Here is a 14,880-nt window from a genome sequence, read left to right as displayed (position 1 = left end):
TACTGAAAAGGCCCGGCTCTGGTTGAGGCCAGCCTAACCTCCCTGCGGCCCGGGACCTCCAAGATGTTTTTGTTTGAAGACCATAAGGTCCTCCGTGGGGCGTACCAGGAGAGGCAGTCCCGTAGGTAGGTAATACAGTGTTTCCCAAACCTAGGTCTAGCTGTTTTTGGACTACAATACCCATCATCCCTCAACACTGGTATTGCCAGTTAAGGATGATGGGAGTTGTAGTCCAAAAATAGCTGGAGACCTAAGTTTGGGAAGCGCTGCTTTAATAGCTGAAGACCACAGCTGGATGAGGCCGAGGGCAACAAAGAGCCAGATGGTTTTTTTGGAATCTGAAATCAACCTATGAACACAGGAAGCTCCAAATGCCGTAGCATTTATCTATCTAGCTCAAAACCATCCGCTGTGGCTGGCGAAAGCTCTCCCAGGTCTCTGGCACAGAAACAGCCTTTCCTACCCTCTCCCAGCCTGATCCTTGAAGCCGCTCGCCTTCTGATGCTCACCTCGTCCCGCTTCTTTGAGCCAAGGAAGTGTCGAGCGACGTGGTCTGGCAGCATGTTGGTGACCAAGGCCTCGTTCCAGCGCCTCATCTCATAGACCCGCTCCTTCTGGTCGTGAACGTCTATCTTCCACAGGAATAAAGTCCTGGCCAACTTCTCCACCTGCAAAAGAGTCATCCCAGGAAGGCCTCAAATAAACGTGGGTTGTCCGATCTCGGTTGCGCCTTAAGGACATCCGCCACTATAGTTAGATGATCCAAAGCTACGCTTGTGTCGGGTACTTTTGCATTTGGAAAATATGCTAGTTTCTGGGCCAGCCTGTGAGGCAGACAGCAGCTTTGGCCCCTGGCAGATGAGTGCCACTGTTTCCATGGGAAATGATTCCCCAACACAACTGAGTAAAATCTGCCCATCATCCTTCATGCTCTGGAAGGACATGAATGAACATGGAGAAGTAGTTTGCATATGAGAGTAGCAAGGTTATCTTGCCAGATGTTGTTGGAATACAACTCCCAGCATTCCCAATCCTTTGGCCATGCCGCTGAGGCTGATGGGAGTTGGAGTCCAGGAACATCTGGACTCTATACACATCCCAAGGGGGCATCATTGCTTATGTTCTGTTGCTGTTGTCATGGACCTTCAGATTCTGGGAATGAGAGAGACCGGCAGGCTACTCACATGGCGCGAGAAATAGTAGAAGCTGAGCATCATCACTAAGATCATCGCTGTCATTGAATATTTGGAGGGAATCAGTGAGGACCTGCAGAGCAGAGCAAAATTAGTCATGGCCACACAGCGGAGGGCTGATTTGCACCTCCAGAAAAACCACATCTCTATGGTATAAACCTGGGGTGTCCAACAGGTTGATCGCAATCTTGTGTTTGATCCCTGTGAGGTTTTGGTAGATCATGGTCGATTGCTGGCCCCCTTCCAGCCTCGCCCTCCATTGTTGGAGAACCGAGGCTATTTTCCCCCCAGCGATCCTTTGGTGAGTTGCTGTTTCTCTTTGACCCCCAAATAATGTAAAAAGGTTGCACCCCCCTCCCAAAGCTAAGAAACTTATGCCTCACGAGCCCCCTAAAAATGGGGCTTTTCCCCTTCCCTCAAAAAGCTCATCAGCTTTGACCTGAACCCCTAAAAAATGGGGGTAGATCACTGCCAGTTTTTAATTCTGTGAGTGGATTGCAGTCTCTTGGACATTGGCCACCCCTGGTATAAACCAAACAATATCCCTGCATGGAGAAAGCCACTCTTTGGGAGAAGACTAGATTAGTCCCTTTCCCCTTGATGCGCTAGTTTTCTACACAGATGGATTTATTTAGGATTTAGAAATATTTCATTTCACTTTTAATTTGTACACCACCTTTCTAAGGTAAGCTAAAAGAACACTGGACACTAAATCTAGTCCAAGGTGACTATGGGGTTGTGGAGCTCATCTCGCTTTCAGGCCAAGGGAGCCGGCGTTTGTCCACAGCTTTCTGGGTCATATGGCCAGCACTGTACCGCTTCTGGCGCAACAGAACACTGTGACGGAAACCAGAGTGCACAGAAATCCGTTTACCTTCCCGCCAGAGAGGTACCTATTTATCTACTTGCACTTTGACATGCTTTTGATCTGCTAGGTTGGCAGGAGCTGGGACAGAGCAACAGGAGCTCACCCCGTCACAGGGATTTGAACCACTGGCCTTCTGATGGGCAAGCCCAAGAGGCTCAGTGGTTTAGACCGCAGACTGTCCCATATTGCTATACACAAGGCGGCAGCAACAAAATATACAATATACAACAAAGAACACACATCTTGTAATAATCTGATCCAATACAAAAAGTCATAATGAAACCTAACTTTAAAATGGAATGACTTTTACCAAATAAAGTAATAGTCAATAATCTAGTGGAATATAACAGTACCCAATAAAATTAACTCTCGAAACATCAGCAAATAGTAATTGAACTGGAATTCACTCTTAACCACTACAATAAATAATCACTAAACTGCGATCCACAAAAATAACTGCAAGGCACAGTGCCTAAAATACCATTATACATACAAACCCATGTAAAAGGATCATATTCATAGTGGTTTAAGAACACGCTATGATTTTCATTTTTGCAAATAATAGCTTTGCAACAGTTTCTCCATTATGAATCATGCCAACCTGCAGGCTTAAGTCACAGAACACAGAAAGATCTTAGTGATGTGGGTTGGTTGGTTGGTTTTTTAAGAACTGTGCTCTTCCACATAGTGAGATCTTCCATTCCTGCCTCCCCACCAACCCCCTAGGTGCATCACCCCACACCGCTCCCCGATGTTGGGATTCCATTCCACCTTTTGCTGCAGACATGGGACTGTTGCGTGTCACATCTCTGTTTACATTCCAGCACAGATTGCTGGCGTAAGCGGAACGTCCGCTCTGTACAGCTGTTGTTTTTATGCTCCCTCTCCGAGAAGACGGCAAGGAGAGACGACATGTTTCCTTGTCCTGATTTATGTAAAATAAATGCGTAGTTTTAGTGTGTATCTACAGCCTCAAGCCTCTTCTGTTGCGCAGTATACACTGCTGAGTAAAGTGTGCTCAAGTCTGCAAGCTTCAGTCGCTGATGTACGTCGGAGCAGAGGTCGATGAATCTTCACAGCGGCAAGGCTGAGAGGGAGACGTTTCAGCTGGGACTGAGCCAGCTGGCCTTTCGACCCCGAGATGCCGAAACCCCTGACCCCGGGGGGCTTACCTGCTCTCTTGGAACCGTTCCTCATCATATTTGTCGAAGATGTGCTCCCAGGCCACGATGTTGACCACTCCCACCGAACCGGTAATCATGAGCATGAGGGTGAGCTTCACCATGTGGCTGACTTGCACCAGCATGATGGTCGCGATGAGCGCCAACACGGTGATGTAGCTGTAGTACTTGGGGTTCTCTACGCAGCCCCCGTCCAGCAGTGCCTGCATCGTGCTGTTGTAAGAGGTGTCTTTGTAATACTGCTGGCAGCTGAGCTGCAGAGGCAGAAACAGCAGATTAGGGTTGGGCGGTATCTGGTTTTCAACATCACGATATATCACCAGCTAAATATCACGATATATTGGTATATCGTGATGTCTGGAATAAGGATGGAGCTTGTTTTCAACATCACGATGTATCGCCAGCTTGCCATTGCGAAATACTGGTATATCGCAATGTCTGAAATAAGGATGGAGCTTGTTTTCAACATCACGATATATCGCCAGCTGGCCATTGTGATATACTGGTATATTGTGATGTCTGAAATAAGGATGGAGCTTGTTTTCAAAATCACGATGTATCGCCAGGTAAACATCGTGATATGCCAGTATATTGCAATGTCTGAAATAAGGATGGAGCTGGTTTTCGACATTGTGATATATCGCCAGCTAAACATCACGATATATTGGTATATCACGATGTCTAAAATAGGGACGGAGCTATATAGAGGCATGGGCTGGCTTCACAGTTTTTCCCACATTGTGATTTTTGCTACACACACACACACACACACAAAGCATGATTCACAATACATTGCCAGGTCAAAAATCATAAAACCAATACTGCATCAAGATATGGACTTCAAACTGGTTTGGGGTGATATAGCAATATATCACCCAGCCCTATGGCTGATGAGTTGTTGCTGTTATTGTTGTTCCTTTATGCCTTGCCTTTCCTCCAGAACTGGGACTTGAGGCAGCTTGTAATGTTTTCAAACCAACACAGATAAAACACACATAGCTAAAAACTTACAGCATGTTGTTGTTTAGAAGTAATCTATGGAATTAAAACGTATCTATCAAAAGAAACCAGTTCTCCAAAGCCTGCCAAAATAAAACCATCTTCATCAGACACACCAGAAACTGGTGCTTGTTCCGTTTCAGCCACTGACCCTCCTCACCTGCCCAGTCTCTAGCGAAGGAAAGCATTCATCTCAGAGAGAACGATGGATCTCACTCAGTAAATTTGTAGAAATTATCACTTTCATTCTTCCTGCTGGGAAACTTGTGGGTGGAGTAGCTTGCTTTTAGGAGAACTACATGATTCTTCCATCTCTTCTTGCTTTCTTAAAAAACGGAATTCACTCAAATCTACCCATTCACCCATCTCTTTCCTTAGTGCTATAATACTTATAAATAACCAGTTCCTGCTGAATTTGCACAAACCCACCCATTGGAAACAGATTTCTCAGGGAGATTTGTTTTAAGATCCCTAGCCACCAGAGGGTGAGAAAGAGTCACAACACTGTCATTCTGAGGGCTGAGGGGGGGAAATGATGGTTTTCTCTAGGGTCACAACATTTAAATCAAGTGTAATAAAAGAGATATTTACATTTCCCTGTTTCCCAGCCAAGTTAATTGCACCCTTTTTTCTTCATCTGGGTTTGTTATTTCTGGAATGGCTACCTGCCTGGCACTCAGGTATTAGGAGGCCAGGGATTATCACTCAGGCAGAGGGGCTGCTGAGGAGCTGAGCTCACGTGTCTATATGAATTTCTGAAGTTTTCCCAGGGAGCCAGTACATAGATACATTTATTAGTGAATTCTTACATTTGGTATTGTGCAGCAGAGGCCCTTTGAATAGATAGGAAGAAACTGTGATGAAGTGTTTTGTGGGGACAAACCACAAAAGTCACAAAAGCGATTGTGCTGATTTTGGTAGTGAGCTGCATGTGCAGGATATCTGCTGGAGGGGCAACCCCACCACCACCTATACACAAATTCCTGCAACACTTGTGTGTGTTTTCCTCTTTCTTTCTTTCTTTCTTTCTTTCTTTTTTGCAAAGAGAGATCAGAGCTCTCTCCCTCCCCATCAATCCACCCCACGGCGCCTGAAGGCGTTCTTAAAGCTCCTCAAGGTCTCCCAGCGTGTAAATGGCAGCGCCTCCGTATCAGCCGCGTCAGCCGGGAAGGGTTCAAGGTCTGGCCAATTATTAACAGGTTCTAAAAATAAACCGGCTGCAGCTGGCCTTCTGCTAATTTCCCTTAATGATCTGCACCGCACAGCTCTGCAAACCAGAAGCGGGAGAGTTCACAGGGATGTCAGGAAAAAGAGGGGAGGGGAGGGCGGTGATGGGGAGACTTCCCTCCCCAATGGACCCTCTGCGCGTTCAGGGCTAGAGTTGAGGTGGCACAGAGTTCCACCCAGAAGAGAAGAGAAGAAATAAAGGAAACTCAAATGGACTTCCGATTTTCCATTGGCCGGTTACGTTTAAAAAAGCTATTTAAGAGATTCACATGCATCTTCTCCACTTTCTGTTAAGCAATACTTCTTTTGAAACCAAGTGTCTCAAAACCATGCATTTCCTTTTCCCACGAAAAGGCAACCCAGTGCCCTCCAGATGTTTTGTGGGACCAAGGACTGTGGTCCAAATCACCTGGAAGTCACCCAGATGGGGACAGCTGTCCTTGTAGCACAGATGCCCATTACAGTGGACACTCAGGTTGCGAACATTATCCATGCGGGATGCACGTTCTCAATCCACAGCGTTCGCAACCCGCAGTGGTGCGTCTGCGCACGCGCAGGTTGCAATTCGGCGTTTCTGCGCATGCGCGACCCCCAAAACCTGGAAGTAAACCATTCCGGTACTTCCGGGTTTCGGCAGATCTGTAACCCAAATAAAACACAACCTGAAGCGTCTGTAACCCGAGGTATGACTGTACTTTTGTCCAACTGCAGTCAGAAAGCTGCCGGTAGGAGTGTGGCTGCCCCACCCCAGGACACAACGCTTTTAGCAGAATGCCATATTTTGGAAACAACACTGGCTTGCCTTCAGTGCTAAGCGAGAAATTCGCACATCCCAGAACGACACTTTTCAACGTGCTTTGGAGAGGGCGGGCAGAGCTCTTCCACAAGATTTGCTTACCATGTCTACAATGTTCGCCATGGTGAGGATGAAAATGGCAGACATGGCCCAGGTGTTCCTGGCCCACCTCGTTCTGTCGATCCACGTGGAAAAAGCCACAAGCTTCTTAGGGAAAACCTGTAGGGAGAGGAAGGCATTCGAAGCAGAGCTGGAGGAAAAGGCTTTTCTCAGACCCAGGGCCATGCCCCACATGGGTTGGGCTAGATGACCCCTGGTACCCCCCTCCCCCACACACACACCCTGGGGGAATACCACACCTTCCCAAAATATGTTCCAGAGAGCCGGAAGCACCCCTAGAATTAATAATAATAATAATAATAATAATAATAATAATAATAATAGTAATAATAATAAATTATTTATACCTCGCCCATCTGGCTGGGTTTCCTCACTCTGGGCGGCTCCCAACAGAATATTAAAAACACAATAAAGCATCAAACATTAAAAACTCCCCTAAACAGGGCTGCCTTCAGATGTCTTCTAAAAGAGTTGCTTATTTCCTTGACATCTGATGGGAGGGCGTTCCACAGGGCGGGCACCACCACCAAGAAGGCCCTCTGCCTGGTTCCCCGTAACTTCACTTCTCGCAGGGAGGGAACTGCCAGAAGGCCCTCAGAGCTGGACCTCAGTGTCCTAGCTGGACGATAGGGGTGGAAACACTCCTTCAGGCCGTTTAGAGCTTTAAAGGTCAGCATCAACACTATGAATTGTGCCCGGAAACGTAATGGGAGCCAATGTAGGTCTTTCAGGACCAGTGTTATATGGTCTCGACAGCCACTCCCAGTCACCAGTCTAGCTGCCGCATTCTGGATTAGTTGCAGTTTTCGGGTCACCTTCAAAGGTAGCCCCACGTAGAGCGCATTGCAGTAGTCCAAGCGGGAGATAACTAGAGCATGAACACGTGTGCAAGAGGATAGAGGGGTTGATAGTGCTGACGGGACACATTACTCAGCACTAATTTGGATACAACACATTGGAAGCACATTTCCCCCAGGCTGAGTCCTGGAGAAACATGGAGCCCCAGTGCAGAAAGAACTGCTTGGGGGGCAGGAGTCTTAATTCCCCACAAGCCCACCCTGAGCTCCGTTGCAAGAAAGGGCACAATATACATTTGATGGATGCATTTGAGTAATGACTGTGCATTGTGTGTGTGTGTGTGTGTGTGTGTGTTGAGAGGGGAGGGGAGAGGCATTGTGGGGAGAGGCCCTTACCCTGGGGAAGATGGCAGCCAGAGAGCAGAGGGTAAGGATGAGCAGCAAGACCTCCCCGACAACGAACGTCACATAATTTGTCATCAGCCTGCAAGGCAGGAAGAAAAAGAGAAAGACAAAATGGAAGTCAAGGATCCATTGCTCTACAGAGACTTGAGAGGAAGCAGAATTCTCGGCAGGAAAATAAATAAATCTAAAAGCATATAATGAGAGGCAGTGTGGTGCAGTGGTTAGCCACCGGGTCAATAAGCAGCCAGCATCATGTGACCTCCCTACGAACCTCGTGCAGACCAATGAATGCTCTGCAAAAAGGGCCATCTGGAGAAAACCAGCCTACGGTCACTCATTGTCTTAAGATGGAACGTGGGTGGAAAGAGCAGATCTTCCCATCAGCCTCTCGCAGATGTTCTGGAGGCTTCAGGGCTGCCCCTGAGATTTCCAGGGTTAAGGGGGTCTCTAGAGAGTCTGCTTTTTTCAGCATTCATCCCAGCTTTCTTGCACAAAACTGGTGATGTGAAACCTGATGCAGGGGGCAGGGACAGAAAAATTGCGGCAGAGGAAATCCCATTCTCCCCCCATTTTTTTCTGAGTTCCTCACCCTCCTTGATTCTGAAAAAAGGGGGGGGAATGAGAGAAAATGCCCCGCCCCCCATATTTCCAGGTTTTTTCCAGCTCTTCACATCTCTACACAAAGCTTACCAGAGGTTTTTTAATCTTGAATGTTCAAACATATTAAATAATAATAATAATAATAATAATAATAATAATAATAATAATAATAATTTATGCCCCGCCCTCCCCAGCCAAGACCGGGCTCAGGGCAGCTAACACCCAATATAAAACAATTGATCGAAATACAACTTAAAAAACCAGATTAAAATACAACATTAAAACATTAAAATGCAGCCTCCTTATATTAAACATCCATTCTGATTTGCTTGAGGGTGTTTATAGGGCTTCCCATTGTTCATCCCACATTCCTAAAGGTTGTGTGTGTGTGTTGGTGAATTTGTTACACTAGAGCAACAGGGTGCATTGATCCACTTTCTTATTTTTGTTATCATTTTATTTTGTGTGTGTGTGTGCGCGCACACACACACACACACACTGAAATGGTCTACAATGATCATGCAAACCTACGGCAGGCACTCGAATCCTTCCTGCAAAACACTGACAGTCTAGAAGCACCAAAAGGAACACGTAATGGTTGACCCTCTAGCTTTGACACCCATGTCATTTTTGACCAAGCTGCACTCACTGTGGATCAATGAAGATCTCCACGAGGGCGGTGAAGAAGAGGACGACGCAGGAACAGCTGAAGGCCGCCCCGCTCTGCTTCTCCTTTTCCACGGAGTACCGGGTCTCCATCTCGGGGTCGATGAAGCGCATGGAGAGTCGATAGGTGGATCTGCCCTTCATCCTGCCAGAAACAAGAGACATGCAGAGAACTTACGATTCCTAGAAGGTCTGCAGGACAGCTATGTCCCACCTCAACTGAGGTGAGTCCTGTTGCTTGTAGGCTTCCCACAGGCATGCGGCCGGCCATTGTGAGACCAGGGTTCTGCCCTAGATGGGCCATCCTTCTATGTTATGGTTACCAGATATTTTTCAATGAATCCAGGGACTTTTATTTTATTTTATTTTTTGAAACTGAGTAGCAACAGAAAGCCAGTAGTGGGGATGGTGAAGCAAAAGACCCTGGGCCCAAGCACACATGCATATTGTATAAAGGTGCAAAGCCCTTCTTTTGCACCCTGTGAAACATAAATGCGCAGTTTTTAAAAAACTGGGCAATGGCTGCCCGCCCGGGGAAGGGGGCAGGAGATTTGTAACGCCGGACACCCCTGGTTCCCCCTTGGCAGTGGCGGCGGCAGCAGCAGTCTCAGTAGCCCAGAGCCAGCCTGGTAGCATGCCAGGCTCTGGCTGGCTTCAGGAGCTGCTCGCTGCTTGCTGCCGTGGCACTTGTCATTTTTCCTCGCCAGAAGTCCCCATATGATGTGTTGCGCACAAGACACATCATTATGGGGCCTCATGCAAAATCACACCATGGCCCATCTAGATCACTGCTACATACTCTGACTGGCAGTGGTCTTCTTCACCCCCTAAAGTGCACTCTCCCCCTTGTCTCCCAAGACAGATGGATGCCAGCCAACCAGGTTATCTAAGGCATTTTTCCATTGTCTGAGCCTTCCACATGAAGAACAAGGCTTTCAAGGACTGCTATCCCTGATGGCTATGCTCTACACCCCATCATTTCCCAGACTCGGGTCTCCGTCTGTTGCTGGACTACAACTCCCATCATCCCTAGCTAGCAAGACCAGTGGTCAGGGATGATGGGAGTTGTAGTCCAACAAGAGCTGCAGACCCAAGTTTTGGGAAACCCTGGTCTACCTCCACTGCTGGAGACAGCAATGCTTCTGCCTGCCAGTTGGGGATGGGAGAGGCCTCCTGCGCTGAGGTCCTGGTTGCAGGTTTCCCTTGGGAGAATCCTGCTGGCCACAGGATGCTGGACTAGGTGGGACACTGGTCTGGCCTCCAGGCTTCTTTTTGGTGCCCTGATTCCTGAGAACCTCAGGTTTCCATTTTCCAAAATGGTAAATCAGGTATTTGCTCCCAGGACTGTTGAGATGCATCCGAGGGAACAGGGGCAATTGGCAGGCCCCCAGCTGGCTCCAGCCCACCGGCCGGTTTCTGATTAAACTCCAGTCCTCGGTTCTGCATCAATCAGAGCTTCAGAAGCCTTTCCGAAGCTGAGCACGCAAGCCAGCAGAGATAACAAGCTCCTCGCAATGGAAGGGTGGACAGAGGCATATGTAAAGCATATTTACAAGCAGTTTATTCAGGACAAAGAAAACATGTCTGCTCTCCTTCACATCCAAGCAAGAAGCAGCAGCATAAGACAAAAGCTATACACAAATGGAAGTTCCCAGCAAGCTGTGCTGGAATGTAAAAATACATGTGACATACAACAACTCCACACATCTGTTTAGGTGGAACAGAACATCAATATCCTAACAGGGACGTGGTCTGAGGACACACAACTGCATCGCCTTGCCAATGCTAAGCCTGGATGTAAAGACTGCTGAAGAACCACCTTGGGTTCCATGATGGAAGAAAGGTGGTGGCTATAAAGGGCCTAAAAACCCTAACAGAAAATAGCTAAGGACTTCCGTATATGGGCACTAACCCGGTTCCTTCCAGCTGCTTTCGACCACAACTCCCTCCAACCCCCAAACACACCAGACACACTCCAAGGTGCGATGAGAAGGGGAGACTTACGCCTGCACCGACTCCCTCTCCAACAAGGCCTCGTTCAGCAGCTTGTTGAGCTCCTGTTCGTTCTCCGAGGCGTCCACCACCCTCTCGGCCAGGTCACGCAAGCGCAGGCGCCGCCGCGGGTTAGGGAAGGAGGGATTCACCACCTGAGCAGAAGGGAAGAGGCAGTTTGGCGCAGTGGTTAGGGTGCCAGGCTTAGGCCTGGGGGCCCAGGGGTTCAAATTCCCACTCACCCCACAAAGACCACTGGGTGAACTTAGGCTGGGTGAACTTACCGTATTTTTCGCTCTAAAGGACACACTTTTTCCCCTCCAAAAATGAAGGAAATGAATGCAGGCTTTCGCTGAAGCCTGGAGAGCGAGAGGGGTCGGTGCGCACCGACCCCTCTCGCTCTCCAGGCTTCAGGCAGCTATCCGCAAGCCTTCGGAGCGCAGCGGGAGTTCCCGCCGGGCTCAGAAGGCTTGCGGATAGCTGCCTGTTCTGGGGGCTCAACCCCCAGCCCGGCAAGCTCCGGGAGCGAAGGCGAGGTTCCCCCCCCCCAGCCCCAAATAGCAAAGAAGCCAAGACAGCGAGCGGGATCCCAGCTGGAGAGGTTGCGCCCGGCTAAAGAGGATGGATCCTGCTTGCTGTCTTGGCTTCTTTGCTCTTTGGAGCTGGGGGGGGGGAATGAATTTTTTTTCTTTATCCCCCCCCCTAAAAACTAGGTGCACCCTATGGTCCGGTGTGCCCTATAGAGCGAAAAATACAGTAGCTCCTTGCAGGAAAGACAGCACATAAATTTCCTGTTTTTAAAAGGGAATGCAAATGTAAAATCTCACACCAGGGGCCAGGAAGTGTGTGTGTGTGTGTGTGTGTGTGTGTGTGTGTGTGTGTGTGCGCGCAGAGACAGCTCTTGGCCAAGGAGTTCTAGAAATGCATTTTCCTTCAACAGGGGAGCAGGGAGGGTGAGTGTTGATTAAGCCATCCTAGACTGAGAGCAGGATGCAAGCAAGTGAAACAAAAAGAAGAGAAGCCTTTCCTCCTGTAAATCCATCCCGAAGTTTCTCTGTCTGCTTTACATCTATTTGCTTTTTGCTTCAGCTCAGGATCTTCGTCACTGGTACTGCACACAGAGTTCCACATCCCAAGGTTCACTTAAAACAAAGCCAAGTTTCTAGCCCTCAAGACTGGAAATAATAATAATGGTCAGTTCCTGGTGAAATCTCACAACGCTTTGACACCCCTTCGGGATGCTTTTCTCCCCAAAGATGCCTGCAGGGTCCTCAACTATCAAAGGCTTTAAAAAAACAAATAAATCCCCAGATATTCCAGCATATTCAGTGACTGGTGTGCAGATCCTTGGCTCCCATTGATTTTTGTCATCTTTTTTACGGCTCTGTGGCTCCATTATTTTTATGATAGTCATTATTGATCTTTGTAAGCCAGTCTGGGAACCTCTCTCAGCTGAAGGGAGAGGGAAACATGCTTCGAACAAACAAGCAACTTGTGTTTTTACATTTCTAAAAAAAGTGTGCATCGCCTCAGGCGATTTCTGTCGTGCGCTGGAGGGGAGCAACTGGTTAGGTATGCCCAGGTGCTCTAATTTTCTCAATACCCTGAGAGGCAATTCAAAACAAAAAATTATGGAAAAGTGATCCCACATAAAACGTATGTTCAAAAATACAGTAAAGGTTCGCTATCTATGCTAGCATTTGATTAATGTTGGAGTGAGACTGAGTTGAGAAATAAGACTAAGAGCACATATTGATATAGGAATGCATTAGATAAAATGTAAAGAAATATACAATAATAAGAGTACATTCATTTGTAAAAAAAGGAATATACAACGGGATGGACAGGAAGTCTAGTGTGTTGGTATGTATATGATTTGTGGGGGGGAATTGTTTTTGTTTTGTATTTTCTTTTTCTTTTTTTGTTTCATTTTCTTTCTAGGTCTATAAAATTTGTATATAATTTTTGTATACATGTTGGAAATCATATTATAGTAAGTCCTGTAATGTGATATGACGTTTACCAATGTAATATAAGAATGTTAAGAAATAAATAAAATGCAAATGCGAAAATAAATAAATTCTAAATTTCCATGTGCTTTCCTTGGGGAAAGCATTTGAATGGTGCGTTCTGGCCTTGTGGCTCTTTCTCGGCCTTCCCCGGCCCCATCATACCCTGGTGTCCGACTCCTCGGCCTCGTCGGGGGTCGTGCAAGTGGTGTTGATGCTCCCGTTGCACTCCTTGGTGTTGATCAGCTGTGGCGACTCGCCGTGCGAGGAAGAGACGGACAGCTTCTGCAGAGGGAAACAAGGACATAGGCAAAGGAGGTCCAAGGCAGGTAATAGAGAGGAGCTCCTGAGGCCAGGGGCAGAACAAGCTGATTGGGCGCCTGGTGGCGGCGCATGTGCTCTGTGCCCAGGGGTGGGGCCAGGTGTCCATTGGGGCTGGGCCAGCCGCCACGGGGCGGAGCAAGTCGGAGCAGGACATTCCGCGGCGCTACAGAAGTGTCTGCCTGTCTCCTCCCACTCCCACCCAATTTCATTTGTTTATAATGAAATCGTATTCTAAAGTTTTATTTCGAATCGCATAGGGGGGCTTTTCAGAGGGATGCTTCCTGTTTTTAAACTTCATCCCCTTTCGCTTCTGATTTCTCTGAACTGAAAAGAATGCTGCAATATTATTCTCGTACAGGAGTGGCTCCATCCCCTCCATCCATCATTCTGGCTGCCCTTTTCTGAACTTTAGTCCAAAATATCCAGAGAGCACCAGGTTGCCCAAGGCTGGCTTAACATTTTGATTTAATTTAATCATTTTAATCACTTTAAATGTCAGTATTATTTTAATGTCAGTAGCTGCCTTGGACCTTACTATATTTAGGAAAGTCAGGGTATAAACCAGGGGTCAGCAAACTTTTTCAGCAGGGGGCCGGTCCACTGTCCCTCAGACCTTGTGGGGGGCCGGACTATATTTTGAAAGAAAAAAAATATGAACGAATTCCTATGCCCCACAAATAACGCAGAGACGCATTTTAAATAAAAGCACACATTCTACTCATGTAAAAACACCAGGCAGGCCCCACAAATAACCCAGAGATGCATTTTAAATAAAAGCACAAATTCTACTCATGTAAAAACCCAATGATTCCCAGACCATCTGCGGGCCAGATTTAGAAGGCGATTGGGCCGGATCCGGCCCCCGGCCGGGCCTTAGTTTGCCTACCCATGGTAAAAAGCTTTCAAATAAACACTTACAGTGGTGCTTCCAGAGAATTTGCGCCTGTCTTTTGGGGGAGATAGGAAGCCCTGAACACATATTTTTAGATGTCCCTTTTACGATGAGACACATAGAGAAACCATTGACCCCCTGCTAGTGAGGCTTGCTGACCTCCCGGTAAAGCAAAAATTTGATCTTTCCTGTTAGGCAAAGACCACAAGACGACCCGGATGGTTGCCAGATTCTGCGCACAGATCTGTAGGCAGAGACCATCCTCCAATTCAATCTAGTTTGTTAAGAAAATTCCCAAACCCAGATCCACGGGCGACTTTGAGTCATTCCTCTAAGGTAGTCTATCTTAAAGTTTTTATGTGTTTATATGCCTATCGAGCTTAAAATCCATTGTTGTATATTGTTTTAAATGTTTGTTTTGCTTTTGGGATTGTAGTTCCATTTGTGTTTCTCAAGCTGGTCTCTGGCCGTAATAAATTTCGTGTCCCAGTGGTGCTTTTAAATGATTTCCCCCCAAAATGCATTCTGTTCTCACAGTGGCCAACCAGATGGCTGTCTAAAACCTGCATTCAGGATTTGAACCCAGAGCCCTCTCCCTTCCTGGGGTTTCCAGCAACTGATATTCAGAAGAACTGTTGCCCTCAACTATAGAGGCAGGCACGGCCATTGCGGCTACTGGCTCTGAAATTTTGAGCACGGCACAAACAGAAGGCATCCTCGTTAACCCCGAGAGCAATTAGCCCGCCAGGAAAGGCTATTTAAATTCCCGGCTGAACGGAGAACTTGGCTTGTTAATCAACTATTGATTCTC

The 14,880-nt window shown here is 47.3% G+C and overlaps 1 protein-coding gene across 1 annotated transcript in view; it reads right to left on the bottom strand.

Annotated features, from left to right (window-relative positions):
- Positions 1-14,880, bottom strand: part of ADCY3 (adenylate cyclase 3) — a 94,240-nt gene that overhangs the window by 6,243 nt on the left and 73,117 nt on the right. Inside the window, exons 9-16 of the mRNA XM_053383791.1 lie at positions 13,019-13,138; positions 10,857-10,999; positions 8,836-8,997; positions 7,578-7,665; positions 6,367-6,483; positions 3,234-3,496; positions 1,185-1,266; positions 510-668 (exon numbers count right to left, since the gene is read on the bottom strand). Coding sequence (XP_053239766.1) covers positions 510-668; positions 1,185-1,266; positions 3,234-3,496; positions 6,367-6,483; positions 7,578-7,665; positions 8,836-8,997; positions 10,857-10,999; positions 13,019-13,138 — 1,134 coding nt within the window. The remainder of the gene's footprint in view (positions 1-509; positions 669-1,184; positions 1,267-3,233; positions 3,497-6,366; positions 6,484-7,577; positions 7,666-8,835; positions 8,998-10,856; positions 11,000-13,018; positions 13,139-14,880) is intronic.

The sequence above is a fragment of the Podarcis raffonei genome, chromosome 3 (assembly GCF_027172205.1).
Source record: "Podarcis raffonei isolate rPodRaf1 chromosome 3, rPodRaf1.pri, whole genome shotgun sequence".
Lineage (NCBI taxonomy): Eukaryota > Metazoa > Chordata > Lepidosauria > Squamata > Lacertidae > Podarcis > Podarcis raffonei.
This window is presented reverse-complemented; position numbering and strand designations above follow the sequence as displayed.